This window comes from Ipomoea nil, unplaced genomic scaffold (genome assembly GCF_001879475.1).
Source record: "Ipomoea nil cultivar Tokyo-kokei standard unplaced genomic scaffold, Asagao_1.1 scaffold3069, whole genome shotgun sequence".
NCBI classification, from domain to species: Eukaryota; Viridiplantae; Streptophyta; class Magnoliopsida; order Solanales; family Convolvulaceae; genus Ipomoea; species Ipomoea nil.
In genome coordinates this window covers 6,463,746-6,487,963 of record NW_017619497.1, presented here as the reverse complement: position 1 = coordinate 6,487,963, position 24,218 = coordinate 6,463,746, and the positions used below count along the sequence as shown (strand labels likewise).

At 36.8% G+C, this 24,218-nt stretch overlaps 5 protein-coding genes across 14 annotated transcripts; 2 read left to right on the top strand and 3 right to left on the bottom strand.

Moving 5' to 3' along the window:
• The first annotated feature begins 4,451 nt into the window (after positions 1 to 4,451).
• On the top strand, positions 4,452 to 5,896 carry LOC109165187 (transcription repressor OFP5). Its single transcript, XM_019313847.1, has one exon. The coding sequence runs from the start codon at positions 4,746 to 4,748 to the stop codon at positions 5,835 to 5,837; it is 1,092 nt and encodes a 363-aa protein (XP_019169392.1). The 5' UTR covers positions 4,452 to 4,745; the 3' UTR covers positions 5,838 to 5,896.
• Positions 5,897 to 6,616: 720 nt separating this feature from the next.
• LOC109164798 (pentatricopeptide repeat-containing protein At4g18840-like) lies at positions 6,617 to 7,552 on the bottom strand. Its single transcript, XM_019313345.1, has 3 exons — positions 7,275 to 7,552; positions 6,825 to 7,047; positions 6,617 to 6,742 (listed from the first exon to the last, which is right to left on the bottom strand). Exons 1-3 carry the CDS (start codon positions 7,550 to 7,552, stop codon positions 6,617 to 6,619), a joined length of 627 nt encoding a protein of 208 aa, XP_019168890.1.
• A 1,004-nt stretch (positions 7,553 to 8,556) lies between these two features.
• On the bottom strand, positions 8,557 to 11,346 carry LOC109165186 (heat stress transcription factor A-4c). Of its 9 annotated transcripts, none has more exons than XM_019313844.1 (4): positions 11,242 to 11,346; positions 10,704 to 10,817; positions 10,169 to 10,562; positions 8,557 to 9,621 (listed from the first exon to the last, which is right to left on the bottom strand). In XM_019313844.1, the coding sequence occupies exons 3-4, from the start codon at positions 10,385 to 10,387 to the stop codon at positions 8,695 to 8,697; spliced, it is 1,146 nt and encodes a 381-aa protein (XP_019169389.1). In that variant the 5' UTR covers positions 10,388 to 10,562; positions 10,704 to 10,817; positions 11,242 to 11,346; the 3' UTR covers positions 8,557 to 8,694. The 9 variants fall into 9 exon arrangements, with proteins under 9 accessions (XP_019169389.1, XP_019169390.1, XP_019169391.1 ...); XM_019313845.1 differs by lacking the exon at positions 11,242 to 11,346 and having other exon boundaries at positions 10,169 to 10,389; positions 10,490 to 10,562; positions 10,704 to 10,952; XM_019313846.1 differs by lacking the exon at positions 11,242 to 11,346 and having other exon boundaries at positions 10,169 to 10,389; positions 10,490 to 10,562; positions 10,714 to 10,951.
• Positions 11,347 to 15,367: 4,021 nt separating this feature from the next.
• Positions 15,368 to 19,561, top strand: LOC109165188 (BES1/BZR1 homolog protein 4-like). 2 transcript variants are annotated; one of them, XM_019313849.1, is made up of 3 exons: positions 15,368 to 15,848; positions 18,353 to 19,183; positions 19,214 to 19,561. In XM_019313849.1, exons 1-2 carry the CDS (start codon positions 15,633 to 15,635, stop codon positions 19,115 to 19,117), a joined length of 981 nt encoding a protein of 326 aa, XP_019169394.1. In that variant the 5' UTR covers positions 15,368 to 15,632; the 3' UTR covers positions 19,118 to 19,183; positions 19,214 to 19,561. The 2 variants fall into 2 exon arrangements, with proteins under 2 accessions (XP_019169394.1, XP_019169393.1); XM_019313848.1 differs by having other exon boundaries at positions 15,369 to 15,848; positions 18,353 to 19,113; positions 19,267 to 19,561.
• Positions 19,562 to 19,654: 93 nt separating this feature from the next.
• On the bottom strand, positions 19,655 to 23,401 carry LOC109165182. The gene is made up of 5 exons (XM_019313834.1): positions 23,241 to 23,401; positions 21,141 to 22,523; positions 20,604 to 20,804; positions 20,117 to 20,312; positions 19,655 to 20,010 (listed from the first exon to the last, which is right to left on the bottom strand). Exons 2-5 carry the CDS (start codon positions 22,443 to 22,445, stop codon positions 19,832 to 19,834), a joined length of 1,881 nt encoding a protein of 626 aa, XP_019169379.1. The 5' UTR covers positions 22,446 to 22,523; positions 23,241 to 23,401; the 3' UTR covers positions 19,655 to 19,831.
• Positions 23,402 to 24,218: the final 817 nt, after the last annotated feature.

Here is a 24,218-nt window from a genome sequence, read left to right as displayed (position 1 = left end):
TCTCAAGTTTATACTCATTTTCTTTGTACGTACAAAGAAAATATTACAAGGTTAGTACTTTTTTTTAAGGAAAAACAGAAAAGACATTAATTATCAAAAACTAAATGTTGAATACAAGTTTAGTAATTTTGATTCTTGAAAAATATTATGCAGTGAAACAGCTAACATATGCCATTCAGGATAATGATATAAGCCATACATAACTGCATTAAAACGTGCCCATGTGGGGGCATGTGGCTGTTAGTAGTTAATTTCATCATTGCAATACATAGAAATTAATAGCACACACTCCTAACTTTATACTCCCTCTGCCGAATTGTATGTCACATTTACTGTTTGCACCTTTTTTTTTAGAAATTAAAGTAAATGTTATGTGTTTTTCAATTATGTCCCTCACTTTTCTTACTTTTAGAAATAAAAGTAATAAAGAAAGTAAAATTCATAAGGGTAAATTAGGAAAAGTAGAATGATGATGATGTTCAATTTTGGAAAGAGGACAACATTTTGGGGCAAACAAAAAAGGAAAATAAGACAAAAAAAATGGGATGAAAGGAGTATCAAATATCTACTATGGAGACAGATTATGTGAAAACGTGCACCAAGCAAAATTATAAAACATGTTTTATGATATGTAAAAGTGTACTAAAAATGTGTACACCTTGCGATATGTAAAAGTGTACTAAAAACGTGTACACCTTGAGAAAAATGTAAAAACGTAACTTGAGAATGGGTGTAATTTATAGTTTTGCGTCGTGTACTTTTGTGTTTGCTTTTTTGCACCTGAGTGTGCATTATCAGCTGATGCGGCCCCTCAACATTAATCTGTATTATTATCATATGTGCCTAAATAAATACATAAAACTCTTGATTAATTGTTGAGTAAATACCCAAAATGGTCCCTCGACTATAGCTAAATTCACAAATTGGTCCTCAACTTTCAATTTCACCCAATTAAGTCCTTAACTTTGTAATTTTAACACAATTTGGTCCTCTGTCTATTTGACCGTTTGTTGACTGTGATTTTTGAGGATATATATGTAATTTCATGGTCCATCGTCGGTTTTTTAAGGTTCCGGTTGCATTTTCAGACCGCACTGTTACATTTGAATCCACTGTCGAAAGCAATCTACCAAACCCGGTCACCTTCTTCATCCTCCCTTTGGATTCAATATAGTTGAATTCGTACCATAGCGAAGAAGACGATGTGTTTCCGAACCGGTGCAACGTCATCCTGGAGGCCTCCACGTGCTCCGACGAGAGCTGAAGGTTCTTCTGGAGATCGTCGATCACGGTCAACAAACGGTCAATTAGATGGAGGACCAAATCGTGTCAAAATTGCAAAGTTAAGAACTTAATTGGGTGAAATTAAAAGTTGAGGACCAATTTGTGAATTTAGCTATAGTCGAGGGACCATTTTGGGTATTTACTCTTAATTGTTGAAAACAGGGTTGTAAAAATCGGTCTAGGCGCCCGCCTAGGCGCTAGGCGCCTCTAGACCGTGGCGATTTCCCCCCTAGGCGCCCGCCTAGGTTACCGGCCGCCTAGGCGCCCGCCTAGCGCCTAACTCGGCCGATTTGGCCGCCTAGCGTCTAAGTTAGTCGAGTTAACTCGTCCATTTCGGTCGAGTTAACCCGATTGACTCGGCCTATTTTTTTATTATATATGTGTGTGTGTGTGTGCACGCGCGCGTGCATACATATATATAATATGACATATATACACTAGTAGACTAGTTTGATACTTTGGGTGATTGAAGTATTTGAGTATTTCATATTGAGTGTTTTTAATGTTTTTTTTTTTTTTTTTTTTGTTGAAAACCATTGTTTTGATGTTATGACTTATGAATTATCATTAATTCATTTATTTGGATGTGTTATTTGAGTAAATGTTGAAAACAACCTCATTAAAATTGTCAAACTGCAAGTCTAGCACTGTTTTCTTGGCGCCCGCCTAGCGCCGCCTAGATTCCGCCTAGGCGCCGCATAGACCGCCTAGGCGCTAGGCGCTGTCCGGGCGCCCGACTAGCGCCTAGCGCCTACTGCAACCATGGTTGAAAATAAAATTTGTTTTTAATTTTTGTAAAGCAATTGGTGGCTATATATTATTATGTGATGGGGATGTTGCTAAAGGGCAACAGCAAGGTCAAAAATGAAAGAAAGACAGGGGGAAACAGCAACTTTAGGACTAAGGGAAAAAAAGGGGTATTCTTGGACCCAAAGTGATGCTTTCATCATTTTCTCAAGTAAAGATAAAGTAAATTAGTATAAGAGTAGACTTCGTGGATAGATATTCTTATACTATGGGAATGGATTAGAATTTACAGTAATATTTTTCTTGAGAAGAACAAATAAGAATTTTTTGAGAAAATACAAACAAAATGGCCCCACACGGTGAGGGTTGGTTATGGTGGTGGACACTGGAAAGTAAATGAGACACCAAAGTCAAATGTCGTATAGTAAATTAGTACGCAAATACCCTGTCGGCCAAGCCTACATGTATTAAAAAAAAAAATAGAGAAATAAAATTTAAATTTTATGGGAAAATGGATATAGATTTTATATTTCATTCTTCCAAAAGGTTGAACCCCAATCTTAAAGCGCCCCCACACCCCGACAGAGTATTTGGGAGGATGTAAATCATGATAACTTAACTGAACATGAACCACAGAGGCTAGACCTTTGCTTACTGCGCACAAGGAGCCCCTCACTTTGAGAGGTAGCTCCCACACTACCGCGAGTGATACTCGATCTTTGGTCATTTTTTCAACTTTTCACCTCTAAAATTTATATTTCATTATTTAATTAGTGGAAGCTCTAAAGATTCTATAAAGAAAAAAATAAATTAAATTTTTTTCTTGAAAATTCACAACCCAAAAATAAATAAATAAATAAAATCATCTACCACTAATCCAACATGAAAATTCACAATTGTTGAGGAAAATAATTTCTCCCGCAGAATCTTACTAAATAAGAGACCAAAAGTTTTTCATGATTAATTAAAAGTTAAAAACATCTTTTCTTTTTTTTCCTTTCTTTCTTTTTCCAAAATAAACAAATTTAAAATTCAAACTGAATTTCACACATTTAAGCCCAGTACAAGCTTAAACTCAAATTATTGAGCCCAATGTAGGTCAGGGCCAGGTAGATTTCCAAAGTCTCCAAAATAGTTAGTCAAGTATCTCTGTATAATTGTATAAATCCAAAGTCCAAACACATCCCGAGGTTAAATTATACCGGCAAATTATTATGTGGACAAGGTGGATCCGGAACTAAAATATACAATTTACATATTAAATGTTCACAATTTATATACTGAATATACACAATTTTGTAAAAAGTAAATTGTAAACATTTATTATGTAAATTATGAATATTCAATATATAAATTGTGTATTTTAGACCCGATTTCACCTTGTAAGGTGAACCCTGGTCCATGGTATAACTCTCTGATATATATAGTATATACGGGGTATAATATGTGTACGGACGTAGGCAGGGCTCGGGATCCGAGTGACGGGTCGGGAAGCTCCAATCTTGCCTTGTGCCTCCCGTACACGTATTATACCCCGTATATATTATATCATTTTGGCGCCGTTTGTGGGGATCCCCTTCTCCTCCAATAGCGCTCTCTCTCTAGCTAAACACTCTCCCCTCTCTCTACACAAGAGCAAATTATGAATAAAGACATTGTTCATACCTATCACCTACGATACATACATCCTACTACACGGGAATTAGTACTATCACTCTCCAATTATACCCTGTATAATGTTTATTGGAAATTTATTTTTAATATATTAAATATTTATTTTAAAACAGCAAATTAAAAATAAATTTCATAATACAAATAAACAAATGAACATATAGTACACAAAAATAAACTTGTATGTTAGTAGCCCACCGATTGCATCCCGAGGAATCAAATTGGTTGAAAAAAAAAATGAAAGAAAAAGAAAGGAAGTGTGGCAAGTAAAGATGCTGTCAATTAACAATATAAAAATATCTCTTAGCTAAATTAATCTCATATACTGCAATACCAACACATAAAAGACAAACAACAATGCTGCTCAAAAAAAAAAAAGACAAACAACAAAGAGTATCATGTTGTACCTGGTACAATCAAACAAGAGTAGTGAATCGTATTAGGTATTGTTAGCACTAGTATTAACAATATCTAATATAACCCATTAAATCTATGTATTCATATCAAGCACAACACCAGATAGTGATCAGCAATTCAACACCTTATAATTTCCAAACATATATATATATATATATATATATATATATATATATATATATATATATATATATATAAAGAAAGAAAGACAGAAAGACAAGAAAGTAAAAAGGGTAAAGGGAATGGAAGTTGCAAGTATAGGTAGAAGAGCAGGGGAATTTGGTCCCCCCAAGGAAGAACAGAACAGCCATTCTGTAAATGAACAAGTACAAAGTAGAAAGTAAGGGCAACAGTGGAGAAAAGTGGGTAAAGTGCACACAACATTTAAGGCGGGCCTTTCTTTTGAATTCTGCACTACACAATTCACACACAAAAAAGCAAAAACACTTCTCCACTCTCCCACCAATATGAAACCCACCTTCCCATTAACCCCCTAACCGCCCCCTAACTGCTCCCCCCTTCTTCTTCTTCTTCTTCTTCTTCTTCTTCTTCTTTCCCTCCACTATTCATATCACCTTTTCACTCCCCCTAAGGAAATCCCAAGAAATCATTCTTCACTCTGTGAAATGATGAAATGGAAGAAAGACAGAGCTTCAGCTTCTGCTTCCTCCTCATCTCATCACTCCCTCATCACTCATGTCTTTCCGGTTTCTTGGTTTTCAAAGTTCAAGCAAAAGAATCTGAGTTCTATCAAGCATAAAGCTACAGGGAAGCAGGAGTTACCTTCTCCGAGCTTGTCGGTGCATAGTTCCGGGTTGAAGGAAGGGAGATTTTACAGCAGAGAGGATGATCCTTACTGGAGGCTTTCATTTAGCGAGGACAGGATTGAAGGCGAGAAGAGTACAGCGGGTAGGAATTCCTTTTCTTCTGCTTCAATCAATGAGCTTGAGGTTCCATTTTCCAGAATTGTTAAAGCAGAAGAAGATGGGAAATTTGATCCCATGGTTAATGGGAAAACAAAGTCCCTGAAAGATGAAAAGTTACGGAAAATGAGCAGAAGAGCATTAGAGGAGAGGCTAGCAGAAATGGAAATAGGATGTAATGGAGGAGAAGAGATCATACCCAAGTCAATCGAGAAAGATATATTCGAAATTGAACCAGAAAAGGAAGTCCAAAGGGACTACTTGTTTGAGGGTTCAAGTTTGGAGGAAAGCAATCCAATTTCTGAGAGAGATAAGTTGGAAGAAATGAAGATCAATCAGGAAAGGAAATCCATTCATATTCCCAGGCATTACCAGAGGAGAAGGAGAAGGAGAAAGCAAGGTGTCAAAGTTGGAGCTTATTCTCCCAGAACAACTGCCAAGATTGAGTGCAAGATCAAAGCTTTGGAAGACATGAAAAGGTCAAAGATGAAGATGAAGGGCAAAAGAGGGAATGATGACAGAACAGCCTTTGACAGCTTTGCTGTGGTGAAGAGTTCATTCAACCCAGAACAAGACTTCAAAGATTCAATGGTGGAGATGATCACACAGATAGGGATCAAACAGCCAGAAGAACTCGAAGAGCTCTTGGCATGTTACCTCACATTGAATTGTGATCAATACCATCATATCATCATCAATGTCTTCCGGCAGGTATGGTTTGAGCTGAACCAAGCCTATGTCAGTGCTCATATCCAGAATAACTTCTGCTGTCATGATCTTCATAAGCTTACTTAAAATGCTGTAAATAAATATTATTATGTACTTCTCTAAACTAATGCATTTTGTTACTGGAATCAGCTGAGCTTGAAACTATGCAACAAGTTTAATTTTCATAGACATAAACAGAACTCACCAGAAGTTTAGGTAATCATTTCTTCACCAGCCAAGAATTTATAAACAACTCCATCAATTCTGGCTCTTTAGTCACCCCCTGATTCCTCATCTTCTGTCGAACTTCCCCTTCATCCCATCTTCCCATCAATGAATGAAAATTTGATAGCTGAACATAACCAGAGCTTTCCTGGGGCTGGGGATTGGATTCTAAAAGCTTAGTTGCAATGGATTTAGCCAATTCAACATGGTTGTGATTTCTGCAAGCACTCAAAAGGGATTCCAAAATGGCAGGAGCATCTTCCACTGGGATTTCCATCCTTCAAGAATCCAAACCTGCCCAGTAGATCACCCATACAACCATAATGCTCAATAGCAGGCTGACTTTCATAATCAGAAACCATTGCGTGAAACATCTCGCGACCCTCGTTTAACAATCCTCCATGGCTGCAGGCTGACAGAAGACATACAAGAGTGACTCCATTGGGTTTAATCCCACTAGCAACCATTTCACCAAAAACCTTCAATGCCTGCTGCTCTGCTAAACCATGGATGCTTAGCCCTACAACCATGGAATTCCATGTACTAATGTCCTTTCTCACAGTACTTCCAAACACTTCCAATGTGTTCCCAATATCCCCACACTTTGAGTACATATCAACAAGAGTGGTAGCAAGAAAACCTCAATCCTCAATTTTGTTCTTATGGATGTAAGCATGAACCCACTTCCCTTGACTCAAACCTCCAACACCAGCACAGGCAGACAGAACATTCACAAGGGTACAATCATCAGGATCCATATATGATCTCTGCATATCCTTGAAAAGCAATATCACTTCACTAAGCATACCCACTTAACATCGCATTCCAAGACACAACATTTTTCACCACCATCTTATCAAAAACACTCCTTGCTTCGTCAATCAACCCACATTTCACATACCCAGAAAGCATAAAATTCCAAGACTCGAGATTCTTCTCAGGCATTTCAGTGAACAGCTCGCGTGCAAACTCAGTCAAACCCAGTTCTGTATAAACACTCAAGAATGCATTCCATGCAATCACATCATCGGTCAGTGACCTATCAAGCAAAGCACGCGCTTCTGCAAAGCATCTAGATTTCGCATATGAATCGAAGTGTTAAATACATAATTTTCATATAACAGTACATTTTTTTTTATCACTAAGCTATGTACTTGATGTCCTTGTTTCACATTCCCAGTAGCAGCACAGGCTTTAAGGATAAACGTGAAGGTATACTTATCAGCACAGACTAGTATCATGGTATTGTACATATATGCATTGAGCTGGTGAGTATGGTAAAAAATAGACCGGGCATACGAGAGAGAGTCGGCGGTAGTAGTGATGGTCGTGGCCGCCGCCGTTAGGAGGCGGCTGGCGGCATAAGGGTGGCAGAAAAGTCCAGTTTTGAGCATGCAAGCGTGAGCTTGCCGGAGCTCTGACATAGAAGTGGCCGTTTCAGTGAAGGAGAGGAGATTGCGGCCATAGAACAGATTTTTGCAGAGTAGCATTTGTCCTTGATTCTGGCCAGTAGGATATATAGCTAAGAGCAACCAACCAATGCATAATGAGAGAATAATGTCAGAAATTAGTGCCATGTAGAAGAGAGAAAAGGAAGAAAGAGAAAAATGGGATTCTCCTGCAAATGTGGGGAGATTTCAGAAATGTGGGACCCACCATAATTTTTAACCATGTGTGACAGCCATGCGTGGCTGTCACTGCACGCGCCCAGTGCACGCGCCAGCTGGGCCGGACAGTTAATAAAATAGTATTATTTTTATTTAATTTTTGTTTTTCCTTTTTTTTTTCTTTTCTTCTTTCTCTTCCCATTTTCTCTATCCTAATCACTCTTGCATTATCCCCCAATTCTCCCCAACCATTGTGGATGCTCTAACTCCTCTCACCTAATACGCACTTCAATCAATTATTATTCCTATCCCCGAAAATAACGTAGAACAGAAATCCTTTTTTTTTTCTTTTCGTACTATGTACACTATCATATATACTTTCTCAATTTATTGTAGTTCAAAGAGTCAATACCCCACCACTGAGGATCAGTATCTGTTCAAGATACTTTCTTCATCTGTTATAGTCTAAAGGGTCAATATCCCACCTCTGAAGATTCGATCATGTGTGATCTTCTTTCAAGGAGATTCACAGAGGTATCAACTAAGCACACGTGTTTGGCTAGAACCGAAATCTTATAATGTTATTTGATGTTTTTTTTAAAAGAAATCCTATAATGTTATTTGCTACTAATATATACAGAGCTTAGTGATTTGAGCACTCTAGTTTTTTCAAAGTAATCACGTTGGAAGTAGGCCAAGAACGCATTGTCCCTAGACGAGGCAAGACGACTAGATTTACCCTTTTATTATCCTATCTGGTTGGAATGTGAGGCCCTGAGGGTGAGAAAATTTTATTTTTGTGGACAAGGCCAATGATATATATCTAAGGTTTTTTGCAGAGGAAGTCCTTTAACTTCCTATAGCTATGAACTTGGCCACTTCAAATTTTCATTTTGTTTCTTTTTAAGCCTCAATGCTCATGGCTACACAAGAACCATATCAGACACTATATCAGCACTGCACAATGATAGTACTAAATCTAAGAAAATCATGTCTAGTATTGTCTAACTACTCGTTGATCAGAAAAACCGGTTCTATATACAAGGCTCGAAAGAATATTACAAAAGACTGTACTATACAGACTAAATTCACGATTACAAAACGTATCACATTTATCTTATCTCTGCTGGTGCATTATGCTCCAACTGTTCATCAAGGCTATTTATGTTCACATTTTTCATGCTCCTCCAAAGTTTCTTGTGGTTAACTGGATCATTTTCCCCTTTTTTGGCATCGAGATCTTTCCTTTCTTGCTGTACTTGTGATACATTGGAAGAACCAGGATTCTCGGTGAGGAACTGTTCCCAGAACACATCGTTTACTCCTGTTGGCGCATTTGTGACAGTCCCGGGTACTTCGAGAAGAGGGCTTGCGTTAGGCTCAGAGTTCATATCGATCCCACGAGTGTTAGCTGTTATAGTATCTGCATTTAGCTGTGTGTATGATATAGCGGGGCTATCTGCACAACGCCTAGATTCATCATCCAATTCAGTTTGAGCAACGTCTTGTAATATATTATCCCAGAAGATCAAAGAAGACTCCAGCTGATCTAACAGCTTGTCCAAGTGTTGAGAGGAGCTCGATTGAGTATCTGCCATGGCTGTTTCGTCGTGAAGGTTACTATTTCCCAGCAGCCTTCTCTTTCTGTAAGGCAGTGGTGATTGTGGCACGAGGCCTAATGCGAGCTCTGGTTTATCCAACGCCCGAGCTAAGGATGATAACATGCTCTTTTGCTGTTTTTCTGCATCACTTAGACGCTCAGCTACCCGTTCTAGTTCCAGCTCAAGTCCTCGCTGATCCTCTACGTGTCTTTCTAGTTCTGATTGAAGCAATTCCTTATCACGCCTCAGCTTTTCAATATCATCCTTATATCTTCGTCTTTCTGATTCAGTTAATGGAGATGAATGGCCATGAAGATTCTGGGCAGAATGACTGTAAACCGGCTTGCGCCTGTGGATGTTCTTCAAAAGGTGTGGCTCACCTCTAACAAAGTCATCATTTGCAAATTCCCAGTTTTCAGGATCAACTTTCTTGAATCCCTGATTAACAAGAGAGATAAATCGAGCATGAGAAATCAACACTCTATCAAACCAAGATCACATAGATTCAATCAACACAAGATTAGTCTATCAAACCAAGAACACATAGATTCAATCAACACAAGATTAGTCTATCAAACCAAGAACACATAGATTCAATCAATACAAGATTAGTCTATCAAACCAAGATCACATAGATTCAATCAATACAAGAATAGTCTATCAAACCAAGATCAAACCAACCAAATTGGTCAGACTACTTGATTTGGTAACCACAAGGTTATAAGTTTGACTCCCAACAAGAGCAGCCTATTGACCTTCTTGGTTTAAGACTTTAAGCCGGTCAGCTATGGGGTCTTTTGTCAGCTAGGCTCACAAGGCGGGATTTACCTGACGCACACTTCGGGTTGTGGCTGCAGGTTTCCCTCATCACTCAAAAAGACAAAAATAGTCTATCGAACCAAGATAATACAAATACAATCAACACAAAATTAGTCTATCAAACCAAGATCAAACAAATTCATGAACAAAAGTATGATATCCATACATAAGTATTCAGCTGTCTGATGAAGCTGGAGAAGTTATTGTGCTTGAAGAATCTGGGCAGCAAATCCCGGGCGAATTCGGGAGGGTTCCAGACAACAAAACTCTTGTTGTTCTGACTCCAGGAGACAATAGAATCGGTGGAGGAATCATCCACCATTTCATAAGTCTTGGCAATGAAAGGAGGCAAAGCATTGATGCTACAAGGATCTTCATCCATCATAACTGAGACCCAAGACAAATAAATCCCAACTGATAAAACTTAAAAGCAGAACCAAATCAATTCAAAGATGAAACCAATATGCTTTCTTGAACCATTTCTAACCTCCTCCTACACTTCAAATCTTCGATCAAAAAAACCACAAAAATCACAAGATGCCTGTGAGCTCAAAGTGTTTCTGCAGTATCAATCCAATGAAACTTCCATTAGTAAAATTCCAAACTTCTCATGAACTCCACCACTAGTCCAGGACCACCAGTCCCCTTCCCAAATAATCATTAAAGATTCCCTCAAAGCAAATCTCAAAAAGTCAACTTACAGGTACCCACCATCTCCAATCAATTCAATCTTTATCAGCAAAAACATCACAAAGCCACACTCTTCAGAACCCCCATTAAAACTGGAAAACCATCAAACACAAGCTTGCCTCTCTCTGCTCGCACAATACAAACAACAGAAAATAGTTAAAAGACTAACAGAATGAAGAAGAAGAAGAAGAAGAAGAAGAAGAAGAAGAAAGGAGGAGAAAAAGAAGCAACTGTAAAGAAAGTCAATTTCTTTCAAACATATATTTCAAAGTCGTTAAACTTGTCACCTTCCCCTTTTCTTCAAGCAAAAGAATCAAATTTCAGTCTTGAAACATAATCATATCATTCATACATATAATATTTTGAAAAATGTGTACCCTTAACACCCTGATTTGATATTTTAAACAAATATATTTTGTAGAAAAATTACTTGTATCAAATATTTTATACCAAATTTCATATAAATATATATGATAAGACAATGATATGCATTACAAACTGCATCAAGTACAAAAATTGATAAATTGATAGAGATACAGCTTAACATACAGAGCAGAAACGTCACTTTCCAAAAGACCTCTTCAGCCTTCAGGGAATTGGTTTACGGTTTACCATTTTGATAGTGGAGAGCGGTGGGAGGGTGAGGTAGGTGTTGTAATAATTGGTATGCGTGTGAACTATGAACTTATGGAATACCCCCCCCATCAAATATGATGTGTCTGGTTAAATTAACGAGGTTGATTGAAAATTATTTTTAGTTTAATTTTTTATAATATTAAATTTAGTATTAGTATGACAAAATTTATATATTTAAAAATTACACTAAAGATATTATTAAATATAAAAAATTAAATTTAAAAATAAGTAACAAATACTAAAGAAAATAGACAAAAAAAAAAATAACTTAACTAATGAGTAATAAGTATGACATGTAAAATGAGACAGATTCACTGATGACCTACCAACAAATCTAATAATTATTAATCATTGTAGCGTTTATATTTATTCAATTTTTACATTTTTTTTTATCATCAAGATCGCTTAGAACCCAACATCACTCTTAACCTAAGACACGGATCAATAACAATTGATTTAGCCATATGTAAATATGTAATGTGTGTGTTTATTTATTTATTTACATTTGTCATATATTGGGTCCAATAGCAAGTAGTATTAGGTTCGGATAAGTTTGGTATGATTGTAAAGTAGCAATTCTTTGTCCTTCGTATACATTTGATTGTGTTTCTTGCGATTTCTATTTATTTATGATATCACTTCAATTTGATATTAGTTTAGGTAATGATCTCTTATCCTTAGTTACGTTTCATATCGCATCAGTTTAGTATCAACCTAGGTGTATAATAATAATAATAATAATAATAATAATAATAATAATAATAATAATAATAATAATAATTATTATTATTATTATTATTATTATCTAGACAACACAGTTACTAACATATTATCTCAGTGGAGACATTAACTCTTTGTCCTTCAATAATTTAAAAAAGTATATATGAACATATATTACATTGAGTCAATAGTACTAAAAAAAACATATTATCGGTATAATATTAACAAAAAATCATTATTTTATATCTCATTTCTTTACGTATCTTGGACAAATTAATTACTAATTCATAACTTACATAATAGTTCAAAATTATAATTCTACCCCAAACAGGATGACTGAGTGGGTAGAATATAATTCACATACAAGAAAGTCATGAATCTGATTCTTGTCAACACTCTTTTAGTCGAACTGATCTCACAAAGTTTATCCAATGTACACATACTCTTGAGTGCTAATTTTGTAGTTCTCTCATTAAAAAAAAAAAAAAAAAAAATCTGTTGTATGTTGATTTCTTAAAATTTTGAAGGAAAAAAATTACTAGTAATACTATTGGCTTTCAACAACTACAACAATAAATAAGATTAGGAAGGTCGCAATCAGATAAAACCCAAAAAAAAAAAAGAAAAAAAAAAAGAGGAAGAACTCTAGAAACATTATCAATGAACTTAGCATTTGGGAGGATGTAAAATATACCCTTTAAATTACAGTGAGTTAATGACTTAGCAGTGCACAAGAGATCTGTCCACTTTGAACATAATTCATATACTGCCACTATCAAAATTTGAACATTGATTTCTTTTTTTAAATACTGCAAATTATACCAGTGAATTAAACCTGTGTAAGCTTGACCCCTTATTCCAGCACAATGATAACTTGTATAAACCATTAAAAACTCTAACATAATACTAGTAGCTACACCAACCTTGCACCACAAATTACATGCCTTTTTTTCACTTCTTAATGAGATAATGAAAAAAAAAAAAAAAAAAAAAAAAAAACTCTAAAGACATTGGTCGAATGGATAAGAAATTTTACTCAAGACTTATTTTTGATGACATGGAGGATTTTCAATTCCTACCATGAATATTGATGGTCTAAATTGGACAGTTATGTCATGGACTCGGGTCCACCTTCCAACTTACAAGGTGGACCATGGTTAAAATGCACAATTTATATACTGAATGTTCACAATTTATCAGTATGTAAATTGTGAACATTTAATATATAAAAATTGTGAATATTCAGTATATAAATTATATATTTTTGGATTTAAAGTGGACCTGGGTCCACAAAATAACTTACCGTCTAAATTTAGGTTCAACTCTTTAGCTGGGTTAAGGTCTGTAGCGCAAATTATATCGTGCACCGCAGTGCATGATCGATCATGCACGGCGCATCAAAACGACGTCGTTTTATTTAATGAAAAGAAACAGAATCTTCGCAAAAAATAACTTTGTTCTTCAGTTTCATTTTGTAAACACTACAATTTCAGTTCAACACAATTACAAATTCATTTCGATATAACTATAGTTTCATTCAATATTTATACACTCAAATATGTGAAAATGTTATTTAATTTTATTTTATATACACTATAGTTTCATTAAAACACAACTACGTGATCATTTCGATATAATTACAGCTTCATTGTACAATATACATTCAAATATGTGAAATGTTATTAAGTTTCATTTTATATATACTGTAGTTTCATTTCACCACAACTACAGTATCATTTCGATATAACTACAGTTTCATTTGATAATATAAAAATAATACGTGGGACAGTGTCAGTTTAGACACACTGTAGTATCACTCTGTTATAACTGTAGAAACGACATCGTTTTGACGCGCGGTGTATAATTGATTATGCACTGCAGTGGACGATATAACGACTTAGTCCGGAGACGAGTTTATAGAGTCAAAATGGCTGAGGTTAGTTTCTCCCTATATCAATTCAAAATGACAAAGCCCCATCATTTTACTAAGGATTATATTTTTGTAATGACCCAACAATTAATGCATTTTGGGCCCAAAAGTAACCTTTTGACACGTTCAATTCTTAAACATTCGAGATCAATGCTCCCTGTCTTAATGCAATGTAATATAGACGTGCGCAGGTGACACAAGGCCCACAATAACGATGAGAGGGGACTTTTTCTATGGCTACAAACTAAGGTAGTAGTCAGTATATACATAATTACATTAAAAAAAAATGTATTCAACCTTTTGTTTTTTCAATGAGTTTTGTGTGTTATTTTTTAAATAAATATTTACTTTTGATAGTTTAAGTATGTTGCCATTTTTTAAAATCATTCTCCAAATCGTTTGATTGCAACCTTATTACGACTTTCGTGACATATCATTTTTATTAGTTCTTGATGGAGTAAATTAGACAAAGTATGGGTCCAAAGTTATGCTATGAAGTGAATATATAATTGGAGATGAGAATGTATTGATTGAAAGAACAAAAGATGATTGTTAACTTGATCAGTTTAGGAAGTTAGAGTAGCTTAATGGCTTCGATCAGTCTTACTTGTATTAGTACAAGTAATAGTGTGAAGTATATTTGTATCGTGTCGCTCTGATAGTAAAGGAGCAAATTAGACTTGGTGGACCACAAGGGCCAGTTAAGCACCCCACCCCCACATTCACACACATATTTAGAAAAACGTATTAGTAATTAGTACATTGTATACCTGATTTGCAATATATGTATTAATATCAACTCTTGAATGTCCCACTACCAAAAAAATTAACTCTTGAATGCGATTGAATTTTTAAACTTTCAATTAATTTTGTATAAATTATTTATTTATTTAAAATTATTATTGAATTTACAAATTATATTAATTTCTATTTAAGTTACATCTAAACTATTTTTGTATACAATTATTAGATTTTAAAATTAATTTTAAATTAAAAGAATAAGAGATGATCAGTAACTAGGTGAGTCCGAAAGTCGGAGTAGCTCAATGATTTCAATTAGCCTATAGCACTTATGTTAGTATAAGTAATAGTAAGAAGTAGAAGATTATATATATATATATATATATATATATATATAACTTATTTAGTAATTTATTTTGATCTCTAGAAATAGTGTAATATTAATTAATGTCAAAAGTATAAATTGTGTTAATTGGGAAAGTAATCCGTTAAATTGCCCAAAAACATTCTAGATCCGCGCCCGTGAATAGAACACGCGTTTACTATACGGTGTCGTTCCGGACACGCATAGTGTAAAAACTCTCTTTCCCAGCAGCTACCTCTACACCCTAACCGCCCCACCCTCTTTTAAAAGAAAAGACGCAACACGTGCACGACCCGCATTCCCAGGACATGTGCGATTAAATAATTAATTATATTTTCAAAATGGCATTTCCGTAATTTCCTCCCCCTTTAGTGGCAATTCTTCTCCACCTTAAATATATACACTGCTAACTGCTTCACCTCCTTTAATGACTTTTATTTAGCTGCCGGTCGGTCCAGGTGTCTTCGTCGTCGTCGACTTGCTATTTTATTCGGTTAGGAACCCCGCCGGCCGGTCTCGTCGGAGAAGAGGAACGGACGGCGCCGCGAGATGACGTCGGGGACAAGGCTGCCGACGTGGAAGGAGAGGGAGAACAACAAGCGGAGGGAGCGGCGGAGGAGGGCGATCGCCGCTAAGATCTTCGCCGGACTCCGAATGTACGGCAACTACAAGCTCCCCAAGCACTGCGACAACAACGAGGTGCTCAAAGCGCTGTGTAAGGAAGCTGGATGGATCGTCGAAGAAGACGGAACTACTTACAGAAAGGTAAGTGATATCAGTATATGGAGACAAATATTTTTATTCGTTCAGGTGATGAAAATTGTGCAGGTCTGGTTATTGTTGGGCGTAAGTTAGCTGGGATAACTTGCGCCGGTGGTTTAGATCTGTGTGATCTATGCGGAGTAGGATTTCATTCATAGGCCTAGAGGAGTAGAGGTGGAGTAGAGGTATCTATGTTTTATGTCTAGCGAAGAGAGTCTGATGCCTGCCTATGGATGCTAAAGTGCGCTTTATTGGGAGTGCATGTTAGCTCGGTCGGTGAGGAATCGCGGCGACGAGGTGTTGATTTGGTCTTGTGTACTGTGTACTCGTTGAATTTTCCGGTTCACTGTGATGTTAAAATGCGCGGTTTGTAGTTCCGGCGCGTGTTGATCAGGTCAGTAGGAGTGTCACTGTGTTCATTAATCGAGGGAACATTGTTTAATCACAGCTTCTCCAGTTCAATCACAGCTCGAGGATCTTTTTCACATAATGACGGATGGTTGAGATTGTCTGGTTCCTGTGCACCAGGCGCACGATAGATCGCTTTTAGGCGGATGAATTTTCATTTCCATTTTAGTTTTCCGCACGAACATCAATGGATTCCCCTGTCTCGTATTATTCGCTCTGTAAATTGACACTCCGTATTTTTACCTCTGGACGTTTCACCTTTTAACCATGCACCCCTTAAAAGACGAAAATGACCCTCTGCTCTCCCTCCTTAATCTTCGACTATTTGGCCGTTGGAGAGATCCAATCTGTTCAGATGGTGGACAGTATGGTCTTTTTAGCTGTCCTGAATTCTCTCCCGGGGTAGAAATTTTTACCGTTCTCTGATTGCTCAGAGCTCGGTACAGGTGACTTCTCTGACTTCTGGGCCTGTCCGTACTTGCTAGAATAGGTAGACGATGACCTTGTCAAGCTACAGTAAATGAGTAGTAGAAACTAGAAAATTCCATGGAGGGCCAATTTGGGTATTTGCAGTTAGGAATATAGGTAGTGTGAATTCCGACTTTTCCCCCGTCCAAAAGTCTGGGTGTAATGGTGCTCCTTTTTGCATCTGAACTCAAGTGTTGGATTTAATGGGATTTGCGGTGGAGTATCCTTAGTCAATTTGTGGGCCTTTGCTGTTCTTGAATTGTGGGGGTTGATATAATAAACATATTGTTACTTGTTGTCATAAAGTTGATAATGCATGATTAAGATATGAGGGAAAGCAGATAGCAAATCTTTGGATTCCGTTTGATTATTATTACAAGTAATGCTTATTAGTTGAGGCTGTAGAGCGTGTGAACATATTATTGTTTAGATTGGGTGAGGGTAAAGCTGTAGATGAGGTAGCGTGTATAATCATAGAGTTGACATTATTATGAGGTATGCATATCCTTTTTTCAAAGGCTGTTGGGATGGCAGGGTAACACATATTGCTCATGTTGATAGTGATATGGTGGTGGTGTGCTTTATTAGTATTCTTTTTTCTTCTGGGCTCTGCATATCTGGGCTGTGTCCAGTTTGTGAGCATATTGAGCTCTTTTTCATTATTATATTGCAACAGTGGTGGTTGGGGAGGAATCATAATAGGATTGAACATAAATGGAAAAAGCTACTTTTTTGGATAATCCCACTTCATCTGTTTTCTAAATTAGTCCTAGTTCAGACCCCCTTCAAGGCTGAGTTGTTTTAGTACCTCTATGGATAAAATCAGTGGGAATTTCAGTCGGTCACACTTGTCTTTTGACAAGATGGCTGCAATGTAAAATTTTCAAATTTTTATTTTTATTTTTATTTGGTTGATGGATAAGTGGATAAGAGCTATAAAGGGAAATGAAAAAAAAATGTGGGAAGGCAGTTAATTGAGGTAAAATTGTGTTATATTTTTAGGCCAATGCCCCAATTTACCATTTATGTTAATATATTATTTACTTTTTGACCATCATATTATATTATAGATTTTGATTTATCAAGTTGGTCGGACAGTTGACTTGATAACTACAAGAGTTCCGAGTTCAACTCTCCATGGGAGCTGTTTGTTGGGTTATCTTGGTTTGAGCCCTGGTCAGCTATGGGCAACCTAAGCTGCTTTATTTTCTCGTGATCCTTTGCTAGCTAGCTAGGGTCACAAGCCGGGTTTCACCTAGAGTGACAATTTTGATTCAACACTACCTTCTTATATTCATGGTCACACCTATTTTATCACGAATTAAAATAAAACCATGTAAATATACACAAATTTGTGTGGATGTAGCATTGTTCTTATATTAATTGGCCTTTTGCAGTAGCATCCCGTTTTAAAGAGCTATTAATTTTTTTTTATTTTTTTTTAAAGGTATATACAGCTGATTCTTGCAAGATTTCATAACATAATGATCATGATTGTATGATAGAAGTAAATTTAGAAATTGCAGTGGATTTGCATGATCCTTAGAGGAAGTAACTCATGAAATCTAATTACAGATTTACAGACTTCCCTATCTTTTCTAAATGTGTTGATCATCTCATCTTTTCTACAGGGATGCAAGCCTACAGAACGCATGGATATTATGGGCAGTTCAGTATCAGTGAGCCCTTGCTCATCATACCAGCCTAGTCAAGGTCCATCCTATAATCCAAGCCCTGCATCATCCTCCTTTCCTAGCCCAGTTTCATCCCGCTACATTACCAATAACAACAATGACACTGATCCCAACTCTCTTATTCCCTGGCTTAAAAATCTTTCTTCCGGTTCATCACCTTCTTCATCCAAGTTACCCCATCATCTGTACATCCCTGGGGGTTCTATTAGTGCTCCAGTCACTCCACCTTTGAGCTCACCTACCGCCCGCACACCAAGAATGAATGATAATTGGGATGACCCCAAGGTCAATTCAGCATGGCCAAATCAACATTATGCTTTCCTCCCATCTTCTACCCCACAAAGCCCTGGCTGTCTAACCCCACCTGATTCCGGGTGGCTTTCCGGTGTACAAACCCCACAAGATGGACCTTCATCCCCAACATTTAGCCTTGTCTCACCAAACCCATTTGGCTTTAAGGAGCCACTATCAAATGGTGGATCACGAATGTGGACCCCAGGGCAGAGTGGAACATGCTCGCCCGCAGTTGCAGCAGCTCTTGACCGTTCAGCTGATGTACCCATGTCAGATGCAATTCAAGCTGAGTTTGCGTTTGGCAGCAACGCTATGGGTATAGTTAAGCCATGGGAAGGAGAACGAATTCATGAAGAATGTATCACTGATGATCTCGAGCTAACTCTTGGGAACTCCAACACTCGGTAAGTTATAGTGCAAGACTGCAAGCTATTTGTGGCTCACTAGAGCATTTCCACTTATCATTCGAACAAAATAGTAAAGTACACCCACCATCCCTTAAAAATGCAGCATTATTCTATTGTGATAATTAATTTTTAAAATCTGGTTTGTTGCAGATAAGGTGTTGAAGGCAGAGTAAAAATACAGAGTAGGAGCATTTCTTTGTTTGTTAATTTTTTTTTTGTCTTTTTTCTTCTTCTTTTCCAAAAGAAAACCGTAGATTGAACTATGAATTGCTCATTTGATGGCTTTATCCTAAACTCCTGTTTGTTGGGAGTATCCATTTTCTTCTTGTAATTTTTTTTCTTCAAATTCTTTTTTCTTCTTCCTTTCCCTTGAAGGTGAGGAAGTGACTTTTATGTAGTTCCCCGTTTTGTAAGTATTTGATGAAATTGCTGATTTGGGATATCATACATGAGCTGTTTTAAACAACATTCACAAGCAGAAAATATATCATTTAATCATTCAAATTCTTCTTTTTTTCCTCAAATTATTGACATTCAATTTATCAGTGAAGACTCGTTGGAGTCATTCCTGCAAATTCTGCACTGCACACAATATAGAGTATTTGAGTCAAGGGAGGCTATTTACAATTTTACATTCAACTAAAGAATTGCTATACAGTTGAAATCAACACAACTATTTACATATCCTTAAAGGAATGGGAATCAGCAGCACTCCTCAAAGCTTCTGGTATAACTCTGCCAGTGCGCGGTAAAGGGTGGCTGCAGCAGGTGGTCTCGGCCATGAGCCAAGAAGAATGTCGGCGGCACTTACTGACTGGCTGCCATAGAATCTTGAGTTTTCTCGGGACCGAGTTGTCACCACACTCCCTTCTAGAGAAACTCCGACAAAGGCACCTGCATAGCAGATCGATACAAATCATACAATAACGAATATGTTTTAAGATCAGGCAAAAACAAATGTTTATCAGCAATCAGTAAACAATAGTTATAATACACGTACCTTTACTGCAGCTATATGTATAGCAAGCAGAATAGCCTCCAGTACCAGCACGTACACCCGCTTCAGCAGTTCGTCCAATGACTCCTGCAGCTGCACTCGCGCCTGCTCCAATTGAAATATGTGCCTCACTGCTAAATGTCTTCACAGCATCATTACTTCGCAGAACAATTATGAAGTCAGTCAGCTCTCCTCCAGCCTGCAGAATGCATATTGAAAAAAAAAAAATCATATCATTACAAGGGCAAAATTGGAACACACACAGAGAGTACTTGAGTGAAACTTTGCAGTGATTGGACCAGACACCAGATATTGTGTTAAAGCTTACAAAAAATAACTGTTAAACGAAAGTATTCCAAACTAGAGGATTGAATGTTGAAAAAACCCAACATCAGCATGAAAATTTGGCAGCAAGCATACGCTATAAATAAAATTCTAATAATTCTATTGGAGCAATGAATCACAGCAAAAGCATGACTTGTTACTTCACCTGAGCACCCCATCCCACACCGAAAGAAGAAATGGCTGAGGGGGGAGACCACGAGCCATCTTCCCTCCGAGCAACTACCAGTCCAGTTCCAATGTTGTACGTAACCATAACTCCAACTTTCACTACTGTGAGTATTGCAAGGCCATGAGCACCACGAAGAATAGCTTCTGGAATTCTCTTCTCATGCCCCAAAGAACCAACCTGAAACTCCAAACAATCAGAGTGGTTCACATATTACCAACAGATTAATTTAATCAGGAAGATCCCCAATCTTGTGAACCGGTAAATTGATGTCTGAAAGCAATATGTATCAAGAATTTTCAAACACGTGAGACTAAAGTTCATATCAAGTTGTTTTAAAATGTAAGAGGAACCTACAAGATTAACCATGTGAGAGGTAGCTGGAATTCAAATTCAATTAACTGATTAGAAATTATATTATCGAGTTAGAACAGTCACTGTATAGTTTGTTTTACATGATTAGTAGTGGGAAGACCTAGAATATGCAATTTATGCACAAGAAAGCCATATTCATACCATATTATAGCTCCGAATTGTGTTGGTAGCCTTGTAAATTTCATACTCCATTGACTGTCCCCATGGGAAATTTATCCAGGACCTTAGTGTGCTGAGATCTGTCAAATCATGGGTTGGCAACTGTGCAGCACGGCTTACTTGATCCATTAAGTATGCCTGGACTGACTGAAGACGTACAGAGCATACATCACACACTCGCTGTGGTTGTTCTGTGCGAAACTTCTCAGGCAATAGGCTCCTTCCTCTAGTACAGTCACCACAAAATATTCCTCCACAAAAGCGACAGTGATGCCTGCTGCACATGATAGGGTGAAACCGAACACTACACAGCATACAGGAAGAAGCTGCACTATCAGGCAGCCATTTGGGTGGCTCTGCCTCAAGAAGTTCTCGAGTAGTACCAAAATTAGCCTCTGTGAGAGTTTGAGCCATCTCTTTCCAAGCCTGCTCCACGAGGTGGCCGGATATCCATGAAATATTGCAAATATCACCTGAGGTTAAAGTACTGACTTTCCCCCTTGCCACCAACAACATTTCCACCACTACATCCCACATGGTTAACTCTTTATCTTCCCCGAAGCACTCAATGCTACCCATATCTTCTTCAGGAAAGTATTCCTCTTTTGAGAAGAAACCTCTAGTCCACTCTTCATGGTCACTTTCTGACAAGGGAGGAACAGAAACAGGTATCCAAATCCCAGTTTCGCCATAAAGTGGTGCATCATAAGAGAAGTACTTGCATTGCTTTTGAGGAGATTTATTTGGATTATCTTCTATTGTGCTTTGATATGATTCTGTATAAGAATCTCTCGCTCTGTCTATCTGCTGATCAACAGAGAAGTTATCCTCATAGTTTTCCTTGCATGTTCCCTGAGGTAAATTGGCTTCACATTCTCCATTCTCAGTTTTAGCTACTGAGGGGTCTCCATTCTCATGACTCTTCTTCTCTGAGCTAGGAGGTAGCTCTATCCCAGAAGCTGTAGACTCAGCCAGGTGATGGCACAAAAAAGTTCCATTTTGATTCAAATGTTCAGAAGCGTATTCTTCAGTTTTAAGCCCTTGGCCAATGTCACCCTTCCTTTCATATTTCTCCGTAAAGCTGTATTGAGATGACGCAACCCCACTCTCTTCGGACTCGTGTTTTTCACTCTTAAGACAATAATTTTTGTCACACTCTTCAGTGTCCTGAAGAGATATTTTAGAAACAAAGTCCTCAGTTTTGACAATTTCTTGACTCACAGAGCTTTCACTCTCAGGATTCTCTAGCCTTCTATGTTGAGTTCGATATTCTTCGTGCATATCCATTTGTCAGATTATGGAACCAAAACTGGATTCAATACCACAAAAGCCTAACTCCTTTTGCGCTTCACGTCTCCAGGAATCCTATAACCAGTAGCAACATAATGCATAGGGGCTTTCTCAATCAACTGTTTCAATATAGATTTGAATATTCTACTTTTTTACACCAAACATATTCAAATATTTTAATTCAAAGCAAAAGAATTCACCACTTAAAAAAACCATGTTGATACAGTAAAACCAAGTTAATGCAGTAACAAAATATCAGCGAGCAAGTAAACATGGTCATATCTTAACCTTCCTCCATACAAATAATTCAACAAATTCAATCTTCATCCACCCAACTCCACAGCAAAATGAATGAAGGGAGGGAAAAACTTACTATTCTTTATTTCATTTCTCTTTTCCAATCAAATAGTCACTCAACACAATTGCAATTGAATTTTTTTTTTCCCTGTAAGAAACTACCTCCGAATAAGGGAAAAAATAACAATCAGGCATTATATTCATATAATAACCCTAAAGTACAATGCATAAATCAGTAATACCTAAACCCTAGTTATCCACTAGGTTCAGCTGCAAACCAAGTATGCACGCTTTGCCTGATAACCTGGATAATCTAACCACAAAATATGCAGCAATTATCACCTCAAAACAAGGCAAATTCAACTAAATACAGCTTCTAAGTTCTATAAAACCAAAATCAGTCCAAAATACAAAAGTCTCATGATTAAATACAAAAACCTCCCAATTCAAAATCAAATATGAATACAGAAGAGCGAAACATTTAAGAAAGATTACCAGTTGTCGGGAGCTTTTGAACCCTAGAGTTACAATTCGGAGCCCCGATTCGGCCTCGTCCTTCAGCAATGAAATTTAAGATAAGTTTTTTCCTATAATTTTCTAAAAGATTTTGATTTTGGTGGACCAAATCCGATCGTTGCGGGAGACAGATGGTAGAATGATCGGTGCCAATAAAGTAATACTCCCGATGAAATTCTTTGGAGGATTATGATGATGCCATAAATTGGTTCGCACAAAACAAGGGTGTTTGAGTAATTATTGGTTCATGTTTGCCTTCGCTTGCGTTTCGGGGCGTTTAATGTACAAAAATGTTTTTTTTTTTTTTTTTTTTTAAATCTTTAAAAAAGTTATACCATGGATCAAGGTCCACTTTGCAAGGTGGACTCGAATTCAAAATTTACAATTTATATATTGGATGTTCGCAATTTATATATACAATTGACATATTTATTGTTCACAATTTACTTTTTACAAAATTGTGAACATTTAGTATGTAAATTGTAAATATTCAATAAGTAAATTGTGCAATTTACATTTAACAAAATTGGGAACATTCAATTCAATATCTAAATTGTGAATTTTGAACATGGATTCACCTTGCAATATGGATCTGGATCTACAGAACAATACCTATCCTGGTCCATTTTATGTGTCTTGATAGTCTAACTCAGTTAACACTTAACAAGACTAGATTAAAGTTATTTATAATATAAAATTTAATATTAATATATAAAAAAAATTATACATTTAAAAACTACATTAAAGTATTATTAAACACAAAAAAGATTAAATTTAAAATTAATAAAAAATACCAAAGAAAAGAACCAATAACTTAAAAGTGCAATTAAATCACTGAAAAAAAAAATAATTAAGCTACCTAACATCTCAAATATATACAATTTCACGTGATTGGACCTAGCCTCCATAGGGCCTGCCAATGTTTTTGTGTTGGACTGATTGGGCTAGGTCCAATTA

What these genes read in the sequence shown, in the direction of transcription:
- LOC109165182 (XM_019313834.1), bottom strand. Translation starts at nt 22,445, where the DNA reads ATGGATATGCACGAAGAATATCGAACTCAACATAGAAGGCTAGAGAAT. An exon ending in CAATTCGGAGCTATAATATG is followed by an intron (nt 20,805 to 21,140) that starts GTATGAATATGG and finishes TTGGAGTTTCAG; the next exon opens with GTTGGTTCTTTGGGGCATGA. An exon ending in TACATATAGCTGCAGTAAAG is followed by an intron (nt 20,011 to 20,116) that starts GTACGTGTATTA and finishes TCTGCTATGCAG; the next exon opens with GTGCCTTTGTCGGAGTTTCT.
- LOC109165187 (XM_019313847.1), top strand. Translation starts at nt 4,746, where the DNA reads ATGATGAAATGGAAGAAAGACAGAGCTTCAGCTTCTGCTTCCTCCTCA.
- LOC109165188 (XM_019313849.1), top strand. Translation starts at nt 15,633, where the DNA reads ATGACGTCGGGGACAAGGCTGCCGACGTGGAAGGAGAGGGAGAACAAC. An exon ending in ACGGAACTACTTACAGAAAG is followed by an intron (nt 15,849 to 18,352) that starts GTAAGTGATATC and finishes TCTTTTCTACAG; the next exon opens with GGATGCAAGCCTACAGAACG.
- LOC109164798 (XM_019313345.1), bottom strand. Translation starts at nt 7,552, where the DNA reads ATGGCACTAATTTCTGACATTATTCTCTCATTATGCATTGGTTGGTTG. An exon ending in ACTACCGCCGACTCTCTCTC is followed by an intron (nt 7,048 to 7,274) that starts GTATGCCCGGTC and finishes TGCGAAATCTAG; the next exon opens with ATGCTTTGCAGAAGCGCGTG. An exon ending in GGAGTGTTTTTGATAAGATG is followed by an intron (nt 6,743 to 6,824) that starts GTGGTGAAAAAT and finishes AAGGATATGCAG; the next exon opens with AGATCATATATGGATCCTGA.
- LOC109165186 (XM_019313838.1), bottom strand. Translation starts at nt 10,387, where the DNA reads ATGATGGATGAAGATCCTTGTAGCATCAATGCTTTGCCTCCTTTCATT. An exon ending in TCAGACAGCTGAATACTTAT is followed by an intron (nt 9,622 to 10,168) that starts GTATGGATATCA and finishes CTTGTTAATCAG; the next exon opens with GGATTCAAGAAAGTTGATCC.